This window comes from Carassius gibelio, chromosome A9 (genome assembly GCF_023724105.1).
Source record: "Carassius gibelio isolate Cgi1373 ecotype wild population from Czech Republic chromosome A9, carGib1.2-hapl.c, whole genome shotgun sequence".
NCBI classification, from domain to species: domain Eukaryota; kingdom Metazoa; phylum Chordata; class Actinopteri; order Cypriniformes; family Cyprinidae; genus Carassius; species Carassius gibelio.
In genome coordinates this window covers 23,905,684-23,918,824 of record NC_068379.1, presented here as the reverse complement: position 1 = coordinate 23,918,824, position 13,141 = coordinate 23,905,684, and the positions used below count along the sequence as shown (strand labels likewise).

Below are 13,141 nucleotides of genomic sequence, written 5' to 3'. Positions count from 1 at the left end.
TGGCTTTGCCTTTTTTTTTTTTTTTTTTTTTGACGGGAGAGAGAAACATGCAGGTTGTGAGAAGGATGGACACACCTTCTGCAAGGTTTTCTTGCCCCCCTGTCTCCTCAGCTCCCCCATTAGGGGCCTCGTTAGCAACAGTAGCTGCCTGTTTGTGAACCTCAGCCTGCAGGCCGGGCAGAGCCTGGGCCTCGCCTATGACCTCTGCCCGCTCTAGGAGCTCAGTTGGAGATTCCTGCTCAGGCTCCTCTCCACTCCACTGCTCCTCTTCCTCCTCTTCCTCTAGAGCTGCTGCTGTTGCTGCGGCTTCTGAATTCTCCTCCTCTTCCTCCTCCGCAGCTGAGAGACTCTCTATGGTCTCCTCTTCTTCATAGAGAGGGAGACAAGTGGAAACATCAAGACTATAGACAACACAGACTTGGATTATTTGGGAATAAAAAAGGTGGGACACTTTCAGCTCCGTCAGTTATGAGGAAATATCCAATGGCGTTTATGACTTTTGTAGAATGTATTTGTGCAGTTTTCTCTGACCTTGAGTATTTGAAGAGGTGTTAAATGAAGATGAATAAGGAAGATCTTCGTGCACTTTAACCAAACTCTCATTAAACTTGTTCTTCCTCAATATACTTAATTTATCAAACCTACTTGTTTAGTAATGTATTTGACAAAAAAAAAAACAATACGTTTTGATCACAGATTTGCTCTGTGATATGCATCAGTTAATTTTTCTTTGGCTTTGTTTGGAATTATTTTCATTAGAGGAACAAAAAAAGACAAAATACTGGCCATATTTTGTCTAAAATTAAACTTGTTTGCAGAACTGCAACCTACATCCAACAACAATTTCCAGCAGAAAACCAAGCTTGCTTCTGTGATATTGCTTAAATCAGTTTTTCATTTGGTTCTTTCCTATTTCCCTATTCTCTATTTTTTTATTATTAATTAATAAAAAAATCTAAAAACTCTATAAACTATATTTATATAAAAAATGTACCTCTCAGTTACATTATTAATGCTTATTTCAAAAGTTCATGACAAATACTCTACATCAGCTCCTTTATATATGTTCAAGAGACAGAGAGAGAGAGAGAGAGAGACAGAGAGAGAGAAAGAGAGATGAGGAACAGCAACAGTCTCTGCTGGGAGCCAGGCTAGATATGGAGAAGCAGACCACACCAGGCCATATCTCAGCAGGATGCTGCAGTGAAACGAGGGATGAGAGAAGACAGTATATGAGGGTGAGAAAAATGGAGAGGAGGACAAAAACTAGCCCTACTTCAATCATTCAATTCAGTCATTAATTGTACTGCAACATAGGCTGTAACATAAAGTGTGTTGTCAGTTTATTGTCTTATTTTGTACATTATATTTCTCATCACATTCAATTCAGATTGCAAGCTCACACCTTTATGCAATGAAGATGTTATGATACCACAAAATGATGATTTTGTTCCAGTATTTTCTAAGTTCTTGTTCCCCAACCCTAGTTCAATTGGAAACACAACCCACAGTGCAAATAATCATTTTGGTGCTGAAAGTGATTAACCTTTCTTCACCGATGAAATAAGGTCAGAGATGCTTGTGTGTGTGTGGGCCACCATGTGAAGAGCTGAAAGTCTAACTGTGATCTACAGCATGTGTACATCAGCAGGTTGGAGAAATGAGAGGGGCCAGTTGGGATGAGCACGTTTTGGGCCAAATGAGGAACAATCAAAAATATAAAATGGACAAACAGGCTAACATACGGGCAGACAGATGCAGAGATAAGAAGACGGCAAACAGGCAAAGAAAAAAATGTGCACAGCATGCACAAATGTCCTGCTGATGTTGCAAGTCATTTGGATTTAATTTTCAGAGTCAGTGATTTTCCTCCTTAAACTGAGCACCTCACAGCAGCAGAGATTTTGTCTAAAAGCAAGCTTGTGCCTGTTTACCACACGGCATTAAAGTTGTGCAAAATCCAAATGACTTGCAATGAACAAGGTACAAAAACAGACACCACCCCCACATCAGAGTGTGCACGACACAGTAGAGACAAAAGACAGAAAGAGGCAGACCAGAGAGAGAGAGAGAGCAAGAGTGAGAGAAAGAGAGAGAGAGAGGTGTTGATGCTGAGCTAAAGAAAGAAGTAGAAGGAAAGAGATAGAAAAAGGAGGAGGGGAGGAAAGAGAATGGCAGAGAGGAACCATGCGAGGTTCACCTTCAATCTGTCTAAACGCAGCGGCCTGCCCTGGGGGGCGAGAGCCAGAGCGCGTCCACTCTGGGCTGAATAAAGGGTGCTCATAGTATTCCTCGTCAGAGTGGTAGGGGTCATCCTCAGGCACAGACACTGAGATGGAGGGGGCGAGGAACTTGCACCTCTCGCGAGAATTTTGGAAGAAGCGGAGAGGACCTGCTTCCTCCTCATCCCCTACATCTACAAATAGACAAAAGGAAAAGAACTGCAGGGAAATCTGGAGAAAGAGACAGAGACAGAGACAGAGAAAGAGAGGAAAACGAAGGAAGCTAGAAAGGGTGGAGCAAGTAAGAGAAGAGAGTAAAAAAGGAGGTGAATCAAAATAAGATAAAATTGAGAAAGGAAGGGAGGAGGTAAAGAAAGAGCCAGAAAGAGAGAGAATAAAGAGCTAAAAAGTCAAGTGGAGAGAAGAAAACAATATAGGAGTATGTGTACGAAAAAGGGAAAGACACACCGAACACAAACACTGTGTCGAGAAACACAAGTTGTGACTGCAGTGGTGCTATGCCATAACCAGATTCTGAACATCTTGAATTAATTTTTATAGGTTTGTTTTGTGTGAGGAAGGTCTAAAACAGATGAAACCGCATCAGTATTAAGTGTCTGCTTAAAGTCAACATGAATCAACATTCACAAACCATTTTACTTCTGTAATATGAAATATTTATGAGTGAAACACTAATAAAAATATATATACAAATTCTAGCTGATACCAGTAAGAAAATCATTATTTTCATCTTTTAAACAATAACTGATGATTGGTCATTATTCAAATTCAATATGATATGGCATAAAAAAAATGGAAAATAAAAACACCAGAAATAAAATGAATAGTTATATATATATACACACAAAAAAAACACAAATTAATAATTTGTCTCTAATCAACTGATTAATTGTACTTGATAAAATAAAACAAAAAGTTGTTCTGGGTCCATTATATACATTTAATATAATTTAAATGTTACAAGTGAATTTAATGTTACCTTTAAATGAACCTTATATGACAGCAAAGATAAAACACCTAAATATAAAAATAGGTGAACATGAACAATACAAATAAACATTTGATTATGGCCATTATAAACCTAATATGAACCCATAAATAAAAAATAAGAAATAAATGTAAATTTTGATTTCATGTTGACTTTAAGTAGGTGCTTAATGACTGGCGTAGCTCCTACTGAAGGCTGTTAGTGATTGTGTTAATGACATTAACGTTTAGTTTAGTTGCTTCAGAGAGTGATCTGAGCATGGCATTGACCTACCACAGGCAGTACAGACAGACACAGTCAAAATGACGAACGAGCACAAGCCCACAACATCAACAGCACCTACGATACAACATGCAAAACTATAGACAGGGACGCACAGAGGAACTGGGAGAGATTTGGAGCAATAAACAGATCTGGTTTTGGAGAGAGGATGAGCAGGCAACCTGAATGCCACACAGTTTCAACAACAGCCTGGAAATATCAGCTGCAGGTGAGACAGCACAGCATTCAGTTTAAGGTTTAAGGCTTTCATGCAGGGCGGAGTCAAAATCCATGGTTGGGCGGGGTATAAGGAGGGGTTGAGTTTGATTGCTTAGGAGGACTGGTCACTTTGGCATGAGTTTTTCATCAAGACAAGCTCCCGGAGTTAGCAATGATGAAGATGAGGCCATGTTTAAGAGCTGGAGATGCTGGATGAGGAAGAGGAGGTTGACTTGAATGATGTCAACAAAGGAGGCAAAGTTGATCCTGCAAACACAACTCCATCAATCTTTGGACCAGTCCCACAGATCAGCAGAGCGTGGACATCTGTAGGGCACTGTGAGAGGGGTGAAATCAGCCTGGAATTGATGGGACTAGCAGGTGTCCCCAAATAGAACACCCTCATTCAAGCCAGGGCCAGAGGCTGACTGTAATACTCATGGAAAAAAGGTGTTCAAGTTCTTTCAGTTTGTTTCTCACCTCACCTCTCTCCATACACACATCAAGCATGACCCTACCTGGATCCAAAGGCCCAAAATGCTCTGCTGCTGGGGACGGAGGAGGTGAGGGTGGCAGGTTTGCAGAGTCCTCCACTACAAACAAACAGAGGAAAAGAAGAAATCAAGGCAGTGTTCAAGATCAACACATCTACAGTTTGGGCGTCCCATTATGGGTTTATTCCAAAACCTAGTGGATTGCCTATGAAACAAGAATGTAAAGGCATCATAAGAGGTTTGAAGTAAAGTTCTAAGTTTCCTCCGAATATTTTTGTGCAATTTATTTCACATCGTCACATTACTTTCCGATCTTTGTGCATATATAAACTACCATTCAAAAGTTTAGGATCTGTCTTTATATATTTTTTTTAATTCAGTTAGGACACATTAAATTGCTCAAAAGTCACAGTAAATATATGTATAATATTGCAAAATATTTCTATTTAAATAAATGCTAAATGCTTCACAGTTTCCATAAGAGTATTAAGAAACACAACTGTTTTTAATATTGCTAATAATAAGAAATGTTTCTGGAGCACCAAATCAGCAGATTAGAATGATTTCTGAAGGATTGTGTGGCACTGAAGAGTGGAGCGATGGCTGAAGAGAAATGGCCTCAAACTTTTAAAAGTGTATTGCACATGTAAAAAGCAAGACAACTCACTAGGTTTTGGAACAGAGACTACAAATTTGAGGTTGTTCACTATAGTAAAGAACAGAACAAGATCAGGAAATGCAAGCCAGCTCAGAAGTGACATTTTCTTAAATCTTAACATGCTAAATTTCTGTTAGTGCCCACACAAGAAAAAGAAACCATGTGAATCCCAATGGTCATGTTTTAACAAGGAAAAGTAGATTCATGAATGGATAAAATTGTATCATAAAATGCAATTAGCTTGTATAAGCTTATAAAGAGACTCCAAGGGGCAAGGAGTTTAATAACAATAGATTTTAATGTAAACCCCCCCATGTGAGAGTTACAGTATTTCTAAGGATTTGCTGAGCGGAGAGGAGTCTGGGCTCAGGATTGGTATGCTGAAATCTTTGCCGTCTCTAATTCTTTGAGCTCTTCTGACAGACCGACTCAACATCAAGTGTGCAGAAATCATTATCTAATTTTTGCTGACTAATTCTGCCACAGCAAGTGGAAACTTGGAGCTATAGATTCTATTTAATTTTTCTTTTTAAGTCTGACAGTGAAGCATCTGATCATTTTGGACTGAATTTGTAACATAAATAAAGGATAACTTCAAATTAGCAAAACTGTAAATGATCTAAGTTCATGTGTGCCATTATAAGCAATGCATCTCTACTATTTTAGCTTTCTAATAGCAGTGAACAATTTTGCATTATCACATGAAGTACTACAATATTCATAAACTAACGTCGCCAGCATGCTGCACAGTCCTCAGAATGCCACTGTCAAAACACAGAAACTGCTATAACAGCAGCAACACATGCTCACAAATGAACAATTGAAAATCAAGAAAGCTCAGACAAAACCACATCACAAAAGACATGCAGCATGACCACAGAAACCAGGAAAAAAAAGTCCACCCCTTTTCCAGGAAGCCGTAGAGGACAGAGAGGGCTAAGGGCTCATCCTAATGCTGACCCTCTCTACCCTCTCTGCACACTCACACACACACACACACACACAAACACAAAGAGCCAGGGGCTGGTGGGTACAGAAATCAAGCAGAGAGAAGCTGGGACAAGCCAGCTGTCAAGGCAGAAATGCCATTATGAGGGAAAAGAAAGCACCCTCCTGATGGTTTCCACACAAAGCGAGGAACAGACACACAGAACAAATGATATAATATGATCACATGCAGTGATAGGAAAGCAAAAATAAAACTTGAGTGCTGTCTTTCCATGTTGTGTTTGACAACCATGAAAATACATAAACATTCAAAGGAACAGATCACCTGAAAAAGAAAATGAACTGAAATCTTGAAATCTGCACTAGCTCTCATTGGTGTGTGAGAAGTAGTGATGTCTGATTTGAGTTATTTCAGTATCTAGCTATTACTAATAAATTAGTTGATACAGTTAACAAAGCCTGTCTGAATGATTCATTCACAATCTGAATGATCCAAATCTCAAGTTCAACTCACTGTTAATACACAATTAATAACTTATATTTTGGTATGTTCATGACATAATGTATTGTATGGTCTTAGAATCCTTGCAATGTAAAGAACAAGACACCTGGACTACTTTTCTTATACTTTTATGGTGCCTTTGAATCCTTTTTAAAAATGTAAATGCAACAGTTGGTAATAACTGTAAAAGAACACTACCGTTCAAAAGCTTGCTATTATAATATATTTTTAAATGTAATTTATTCCTGTGATGCAAAACTAAGTTTTCAACATAATTACTCTAGTCACATGATCCTTCAGAAATTATTCCAATATGCTGAATTGGTGCTCAATAAATATTTCTTATTATTATCAATGTTAAAAATAGATGAGCTGCTTAATATTTTTTGTGGGTTTTCCTTCAGTTTTTGAAGAGAAAGTCCCCAAAAAAACTGCATTTATTTGAAATGGAAATCTTTTGTTGCATTATAAATGTCTTTTCTGTCACTTTTGATCAATTGAATGAATCTTTGAATAAAAGTATTGATTTCATAAAACTTTTACTGACTCCAAACTCTTGAATTGTAGTGTACATAAATGAAGGAAACCATACATTATTCAGAACTCTCCTTTTATGTTCCAAGAAAAAAAGAAATACAAATTGGCAAAGAGTATTTTAAGTATTAGTTTAAAATCATTAAACAGTGACAAATTTCATTTTTTAGGTGAACTCTAAATTACCTTCAGTGTCAAAATAAATCACAAAAGCCAGGATTATGTGATTATAGAGTGTAAAATATACTTGTGACTAATCTCCGTAGACTTTGCGTAACACTTTGCTCCTTCTGCAAAAGCCTTTGAGTCAGGAAAAAAAGAAAACCTTAATGTTCCCAATGCCTTCCATTTTTATCTTCTCTTCTCTGCATGTCTCACCAACCCATTTAAGTCCTTTAAGAGCAGGGCTGATTGTTGCCAACCTCCAGTATCCCAAGATGCTCTCCTGCAGGCCTACCTGATGGCAGCCTGACGGCAGTGTCCGGATGCAGCTCCTGCTCTCCCTTCAGTACTGCTACTGCTTCGGCTGTAACCTCCTGCACGATCCGCGCTGATACTTGCTCTGTGCGGCACATACACATACACACATACATCAACATGCCCACATGAGCATGTCCACAGGCAAATATTCACACATACTTTCTAAATCAATACCGAGAAGTTTTCTTCACTTCTTTCATTATAATGAACTAATCAAATAATCCATGCAGTCCTCACAAAAGGCTGAAAAGAAATGAGAATGAGACTGTATTACATTGTCAGAACACTATAAGACCGCTGTGCACACATATGGTGACCCACACACTGTCACACACACACAATCAAGGTCTTTTTTTTGGCATTAATAATAAATATCAAATGATTTGAAACAATATTAATGAGAGCCTTCCATAAACAAAGACAGAGAACAAGCAACTCTCAAAATAAAATACCCTTACTCTACTATTTAAAAACTTAGGGTTAATTTTTTTGTTTTTAAAAAGTCTCTTATGCTCAGCAAGGATGCATTTATTTCATTACAAATACAGTAAAATAGTTATATAACATAGTATATAATACTGTGAAACATTATTACACTTAAAATAGATGTTTTCTATTTTAATATATTTTCAAATATAATTTATTCCTGTGATGAAATGCTGAATTTTCAGCAGCCATTAGTCCAGTCCTCAGTGTCACATCATCCTTCAGAAAACATTCTACTATACTGATTTTGCACTTAACCTTTCTTATTATTAATATTGAAAACAGTTGTGTTGCTTAACATTTTTTTTTAATCATCTCAGGTTATGCATGTAACCATGGAACGAGATGCTGCATCCTAATGTGAACACATTGGGGAATGATGGCAGCAGGACTGGTGTCTGAAGCATGTGTGAAAAAAACTCTTATACTATTGGTCCATGTAGCCCGTGACATCATGGGCGGGTGCCTGGCAGTATAAAAGGGCACCTGCTGAATTTATCACCAAATTAGCTGTTTGAAGGAGATGTGAAACAGGCAGGCCAAAGGCATGGTGAAGTAATGCAGCATCTCGTTCCCTCTTGGGGAACCATGGTTACATGAGATGTTCCCCTTCTAGGGAACCTACGCTGCGTCCTCTTGTGGACACATTGGGGAATGAAATGGCAACTATTTCATGCCAAGGCATATGCCTGACCACCTGGTGAGGATTTCCAAGGAAGTGACAGATATCTCTCGAGAGTTTCGAGCTCTCGAGAGAAGGGCTCCTCACCAAGTTACATCACAGACAAGTCGTGCATGTCCTCAGGTGTCAAGAGCCTGTGACATGGAGGCACGCACTTCTTGAAACACTTGTGTCCCGATTTTTCAGCCATATAGTCACACTGCTAACAAACAAACGTCTCCTGAAGACAACATAATTTGGTGACGTATTCAGCAGGTGCCTTTTTATACTGCCAGGTGCCCGCTGGCAGGAGTTTTTTTTACATGTGCTTCAAAAACAGGAATTCCAATGTGTCCACAAGAGGACTCAGCATCTTGTTCCCTAGAAGGGAAACTTTTGTAAGATTACTTTTTAACATACAACTTTTTACAAAATTACAGTGACATATAATTTATCACTTTTAAGTTAAGATTGCTGCTCAATGACTAGTGACAATCACAGCTAATACAATTATTTATTTATTTTTGATGTTTAATAATACACAGTGGACCAATAAGATTCACTGTTGGTGGAACTTCCCAGCACAACGATACAGTACTACTAAACTTAAAACATCCTGTTACTCATTGCTTCTGGCAATCACAGTTTATTAACTCAACTTTAGAAGAAATCACTTCTTATCGCTTGTCACTTCCGTTAGAAAACAGTGTTAGAGAATACATATATGTAATATCAGCAGCTAGACAAAAATAATGCATAAGTGCACATTATTAAAGACTGAGTCAGTCTACAGAACTATTCTTCTCTATAATTGCTTAAATATAATTTCACACCTACTTCCAATGTGCAGTTTTATCTATGTCCATTCAGAGGATATTAATTTAAACCTCTAACTAAACCAAAAAAAAGCAGAAAGCTAAAAAAAATTGGGAACACTTAGAGAGAGTAAATTGTCATGGTAACGGCAGATTGACGAGGTATAAGAAGAAACTGCAACCGATTAAGCAGTAGGCAGAATACAGCCCACAGATTGGCTGGCAACATGCATCCAGGGATAGATTCTGCTTTAAAACAGTGCTATTAACAGTATCCCTTGGCTCTTTAATTCTCTTGCATTCTTACAACACAACACATACATTTCAGTTCTAATTTGAACCTAAAGACGGATCTAGATGGTGTTGCAAAGGCTACCCAAAGCTGAAGGTTGTCAAAGACAGTGCCTACAAATCAGTGTACGCACTGTGTAGGAGTATGAGTTAAATGTGTCCCATAATCTAGTAAACAGCCATAAATCTTTGTTGTATTTGCAATATTAAACTCTTAACTTGCAAGCACAAGACAAGGTATTTTGATTTAATTGAAGTTGATGCTGCAATGATCAGCTAACATGTGCTCAGACACAAGGCCGACACATTCGCACCGACAGAGAAAAACTAGCAGCGTGGCTTACGTCAAAGCTTTCTGAAGTGATGCGAAGTGATTAAGGGTCATTTGCTACTCCCACTCTCTCTCCAGTGCAAACAGACTGCATGATGGGAGTCAGCGATGCACCGCCTTTGTTTCTTGTGCACTATTTCCACCCACTTACAGCCCTGGCATCCGCCTACCCACTTACATACACACATGCACAGAAAGGGAAAAGAGTTTTGTTCAGATCCCATTAGAATAATATTCACCCACCAGACTCGAATTTGCGGTACGGCATCAACCCGCAGTTACACAGTAAATAATTCACTCTAAAAGTACAATTCTGTCATTATTTAATCACATTCATGCTATTCCAAACCTGTATGAAGTTGCTTTTTTCACTTAAAATCAGAATTTTTAAATAAAGTCCGGTTGATGTTTTATTTTCTAAGGCAAAAGAAATATTAAAGAACTAGCAGAAAAGTAATTTTGACTATATTACAAATCTTCTGACATTATGCAATAGTTTTATGTGATGAACAGAATAAAATATAAGTCATTATACACTGAACGTCTTTCACAGAGCAGTGTGTCACTGAATCATTTTGTTGAACTTCATAGATGAATCATACAACACACAATCTTTAATGCAGCTCTTTTCTATAAAACCTAGAGAGCTGAAAATGAGATTTGAGAGCTGCGAGAGCAGCAAAATAACAAATTTAATTTGTTTAAATCACAAAAACCATTGTATGACTTTAAACAAATTGGAATAGTGCATGAGTCATGTGGACTACTTCATTATTTAAAATTTTTAATGATATTCCTTTTTCTGAATTTTCATTGTAAGGAAAAGAGCTACATAATAAGGTTCCATTTGTTAACATTATTTAACTACATTAGTTAACACAAACAATAACAATAAAAAGCATTTATTCATCTTAGTTCATGTAGATTTCGACATTTACTAATACTGTACATTATTACGATCAAAATTTTTATCTGTTAATATTTTTTAAAGGACCTGAGCTAACATTATCTAACAATGAACAGTTATTAACTACTGTTAACAAGGAATAATAAATACAGTAACAAATCTATTTTTCATTATTATTTAATGTTAGTTAATTAATTAAGGTTAAATTGGTCATATGATGCTGCTAAAAATAACATTATTTTGTGTACTTGGTGTATTGAAATGTGTTTATGCGGTTTAACATTTAAAAAACATTATTTTCCACATATAGTACACTATTTTTTCTCCTCTATGCCCCACCTTTCTGAAACGCACACATTTTTACAAAGCTCATCGTTCTGAAAAACGTGGTTTGCTCTGATTGGCCAGCTATCCAGTGCATTGTGATTGGCCAGCTATCCAGTGCATTGTGATTGGCCAAATTCCTCAAGCGTGGGACGGAAATGTTACGCCCCTTAACATACTTTGATGCCATCCCCTGGCACAATAAGACAAAACCAATAAAACCCATTGCACACAAGGCAATTGTCACATTAAGTAGGGACATAATTACAGATTATAATGATTTATGCTGTCTTTTTACACATGGCGTTGCATTGTGATGCTTAAATATAAAACCATGTCTGCATTTGTGATCGAAGAAATGACAAATAACAAGTGCTACTGTACTCTGCTTAAAACTTGCATTTAAATCATCAGTGGCAAATTCTTTAAATATTAAAACATACTTACAGACTGTGAGTCAGAACAGCCGGCATTGTAGTCTATTCTCCAAGGATCAGGAAACTGTCCTCTATAAAATGTGCAACACACATCTGAATATTTGGGTTGAACTGTTTTGGAACAGTGTTGTAAAGACAACTTAAACACTTAATTCTAGTTGTGTTCTCTCTTGGAAGGCCAAATAAAGTATTTTCACTTTCATAACAAAACACAGCAGCAACAGTGAGAATAAAAGTTACGCCTTCTTTGGGTAAACATTTGGGTGGCATTATGCAATTCTTCCCACATCGTGATGTAGACATGTGGGGTCGTCTTTAAACAAGGCGTTTTAAGAGGGTGTGGTTGAGTCCTAAATTTTATAAAGAATATCTTTTTGGTTTTGAAACTTTAGTCTTTGCAACTTTAGGGATCTTCTCTATTCACGATAAGCTTGTAAAACTCCAAAGAGAAAGAAAAACTTGAAATCGCATCATATGACCCCTTTAACAACTTAAGTCAAGTAACCTTTATTTACATAATGCTTTATACAATACAGATTGTTTCAAAGCAGCTTCACGGTTAATTGAAAATAACAAATTACATAAGCTGATCTTTGTAGCTAATTACTGTATGACTCAACAGGAGGACAGAAAATATGAACATGACCAGAGACCGAGTGAATTGATTCATTGTATACATTTATCTAGCTCTTTCTAGTCTAATGACAAAACAGATGAAACTATACGGCCTGTCATCTTTTTCACTTTATATTTTTTCAGTATACCCCTCTGTTCTCTCCTCTTTGTCCACCTACTTTATCATTACACCATGTCTGTAAGTGTCTCTATGGGTTCACTTTCAGGCCAAATCTGACCAGTCTATCAGCGTCTTTGTGTCTGACAGATGTGCTTGTGTGTCTACCCAGCATCCCCCTCTTCCCCCCCCTTGCGCTGTCCACACCCGTCTGCAAGAGATGTGCTCGGATTGCTGATCAGACGGGTTTGCCACCAGCACACAATAGCTCACATCCCTGAGACATCAGCACACACAATAAGTAAATACCCCAAAAAATTGCTCAAACACAGCCACACACAAGAAAATGAAGAATATTGCATAGTACTTATCTATTATTCACATGGACAGTCATAAATTCCCCTTAGACAGGTTGCAGAAATCGGAGTCAAATCTATTTGCCAGCACTTTTAGCAAACATGCAATATAGACACACAAAATCTGTACTAAACCACAAGTACAAATATGTCAACAACCATTCTCATGCACCTATGCCACTTAAACCTAGAAAGAACCTCTAACCAACAACCCATTGGAAAAAGCAAAGCTCTTACCAAAAAGTAAGTGCCGGTTATCTGGTTGTCTGGAGACAAATGCTTCCCTGTGCACTCTTAGTCATGTCTGCCTGCCAAAAGCAAGCCGGGAAGGAGGAGGGGGGCGGGTGGTACTCCATGCCAGGACTCCCCCGCCAAAGAGCAGAGCTGTTGCCATAGCAACACACAGCCTGGGCCCAATCTGAATGGTCTCAGCATGCTTCGGCTGTGGGTTTTGCCGCCCTCAGTGTGTGAGT

At 37.9% G+C, this 13,141-nt stretch overlaps 1 protein-coding gene across 12 annotated transcripts in view; it reads right to left on the bottom strand.

Moving 5' to 3' along the window:
- Nucleotides 1-13,141, bottom strand: part of LOC128020034 (microtubule-associated protein 2) — an 89,715-nt gene that overhangs the window by 18,781 nt on the left and 57,793 nt on the right. For 4 of the 12 annotated variants that reach the window (XM_052606550.1, XM_052606553.1, XM_052606556.1 and 1 more), the window contains exons 5-8: nucleotides 7,305-7,409; nucleotides 4,230-4,304; nucleotides 2,201-2,416; nucleotides 76-366 (exon numbers count right to left, since the gene is read on the bottom strand). In XM_052606550.1, coding sequence (XP_052462510.1) covers nucleotides 76-366; nucleotides 2,201-2,416; nucleotides 4,230-4,304; nucleotides 7,305-7,409 — 687 coding nt within the window. Of the gene's footprint in view, nucleotides 1-75; nucleotides 367-2,200; nucleotides 2,417-4,229; nucleotides 4,305-7,304; nucleotides 7,410-12,905; nucleotides 13,056-13,141 lie in introns of those variants that run through there. The other 8 variants (XM_052606552.1, XM_052606557.1, XM_052606558.1 and 5 more) reach the window with 8 other exon arrangements.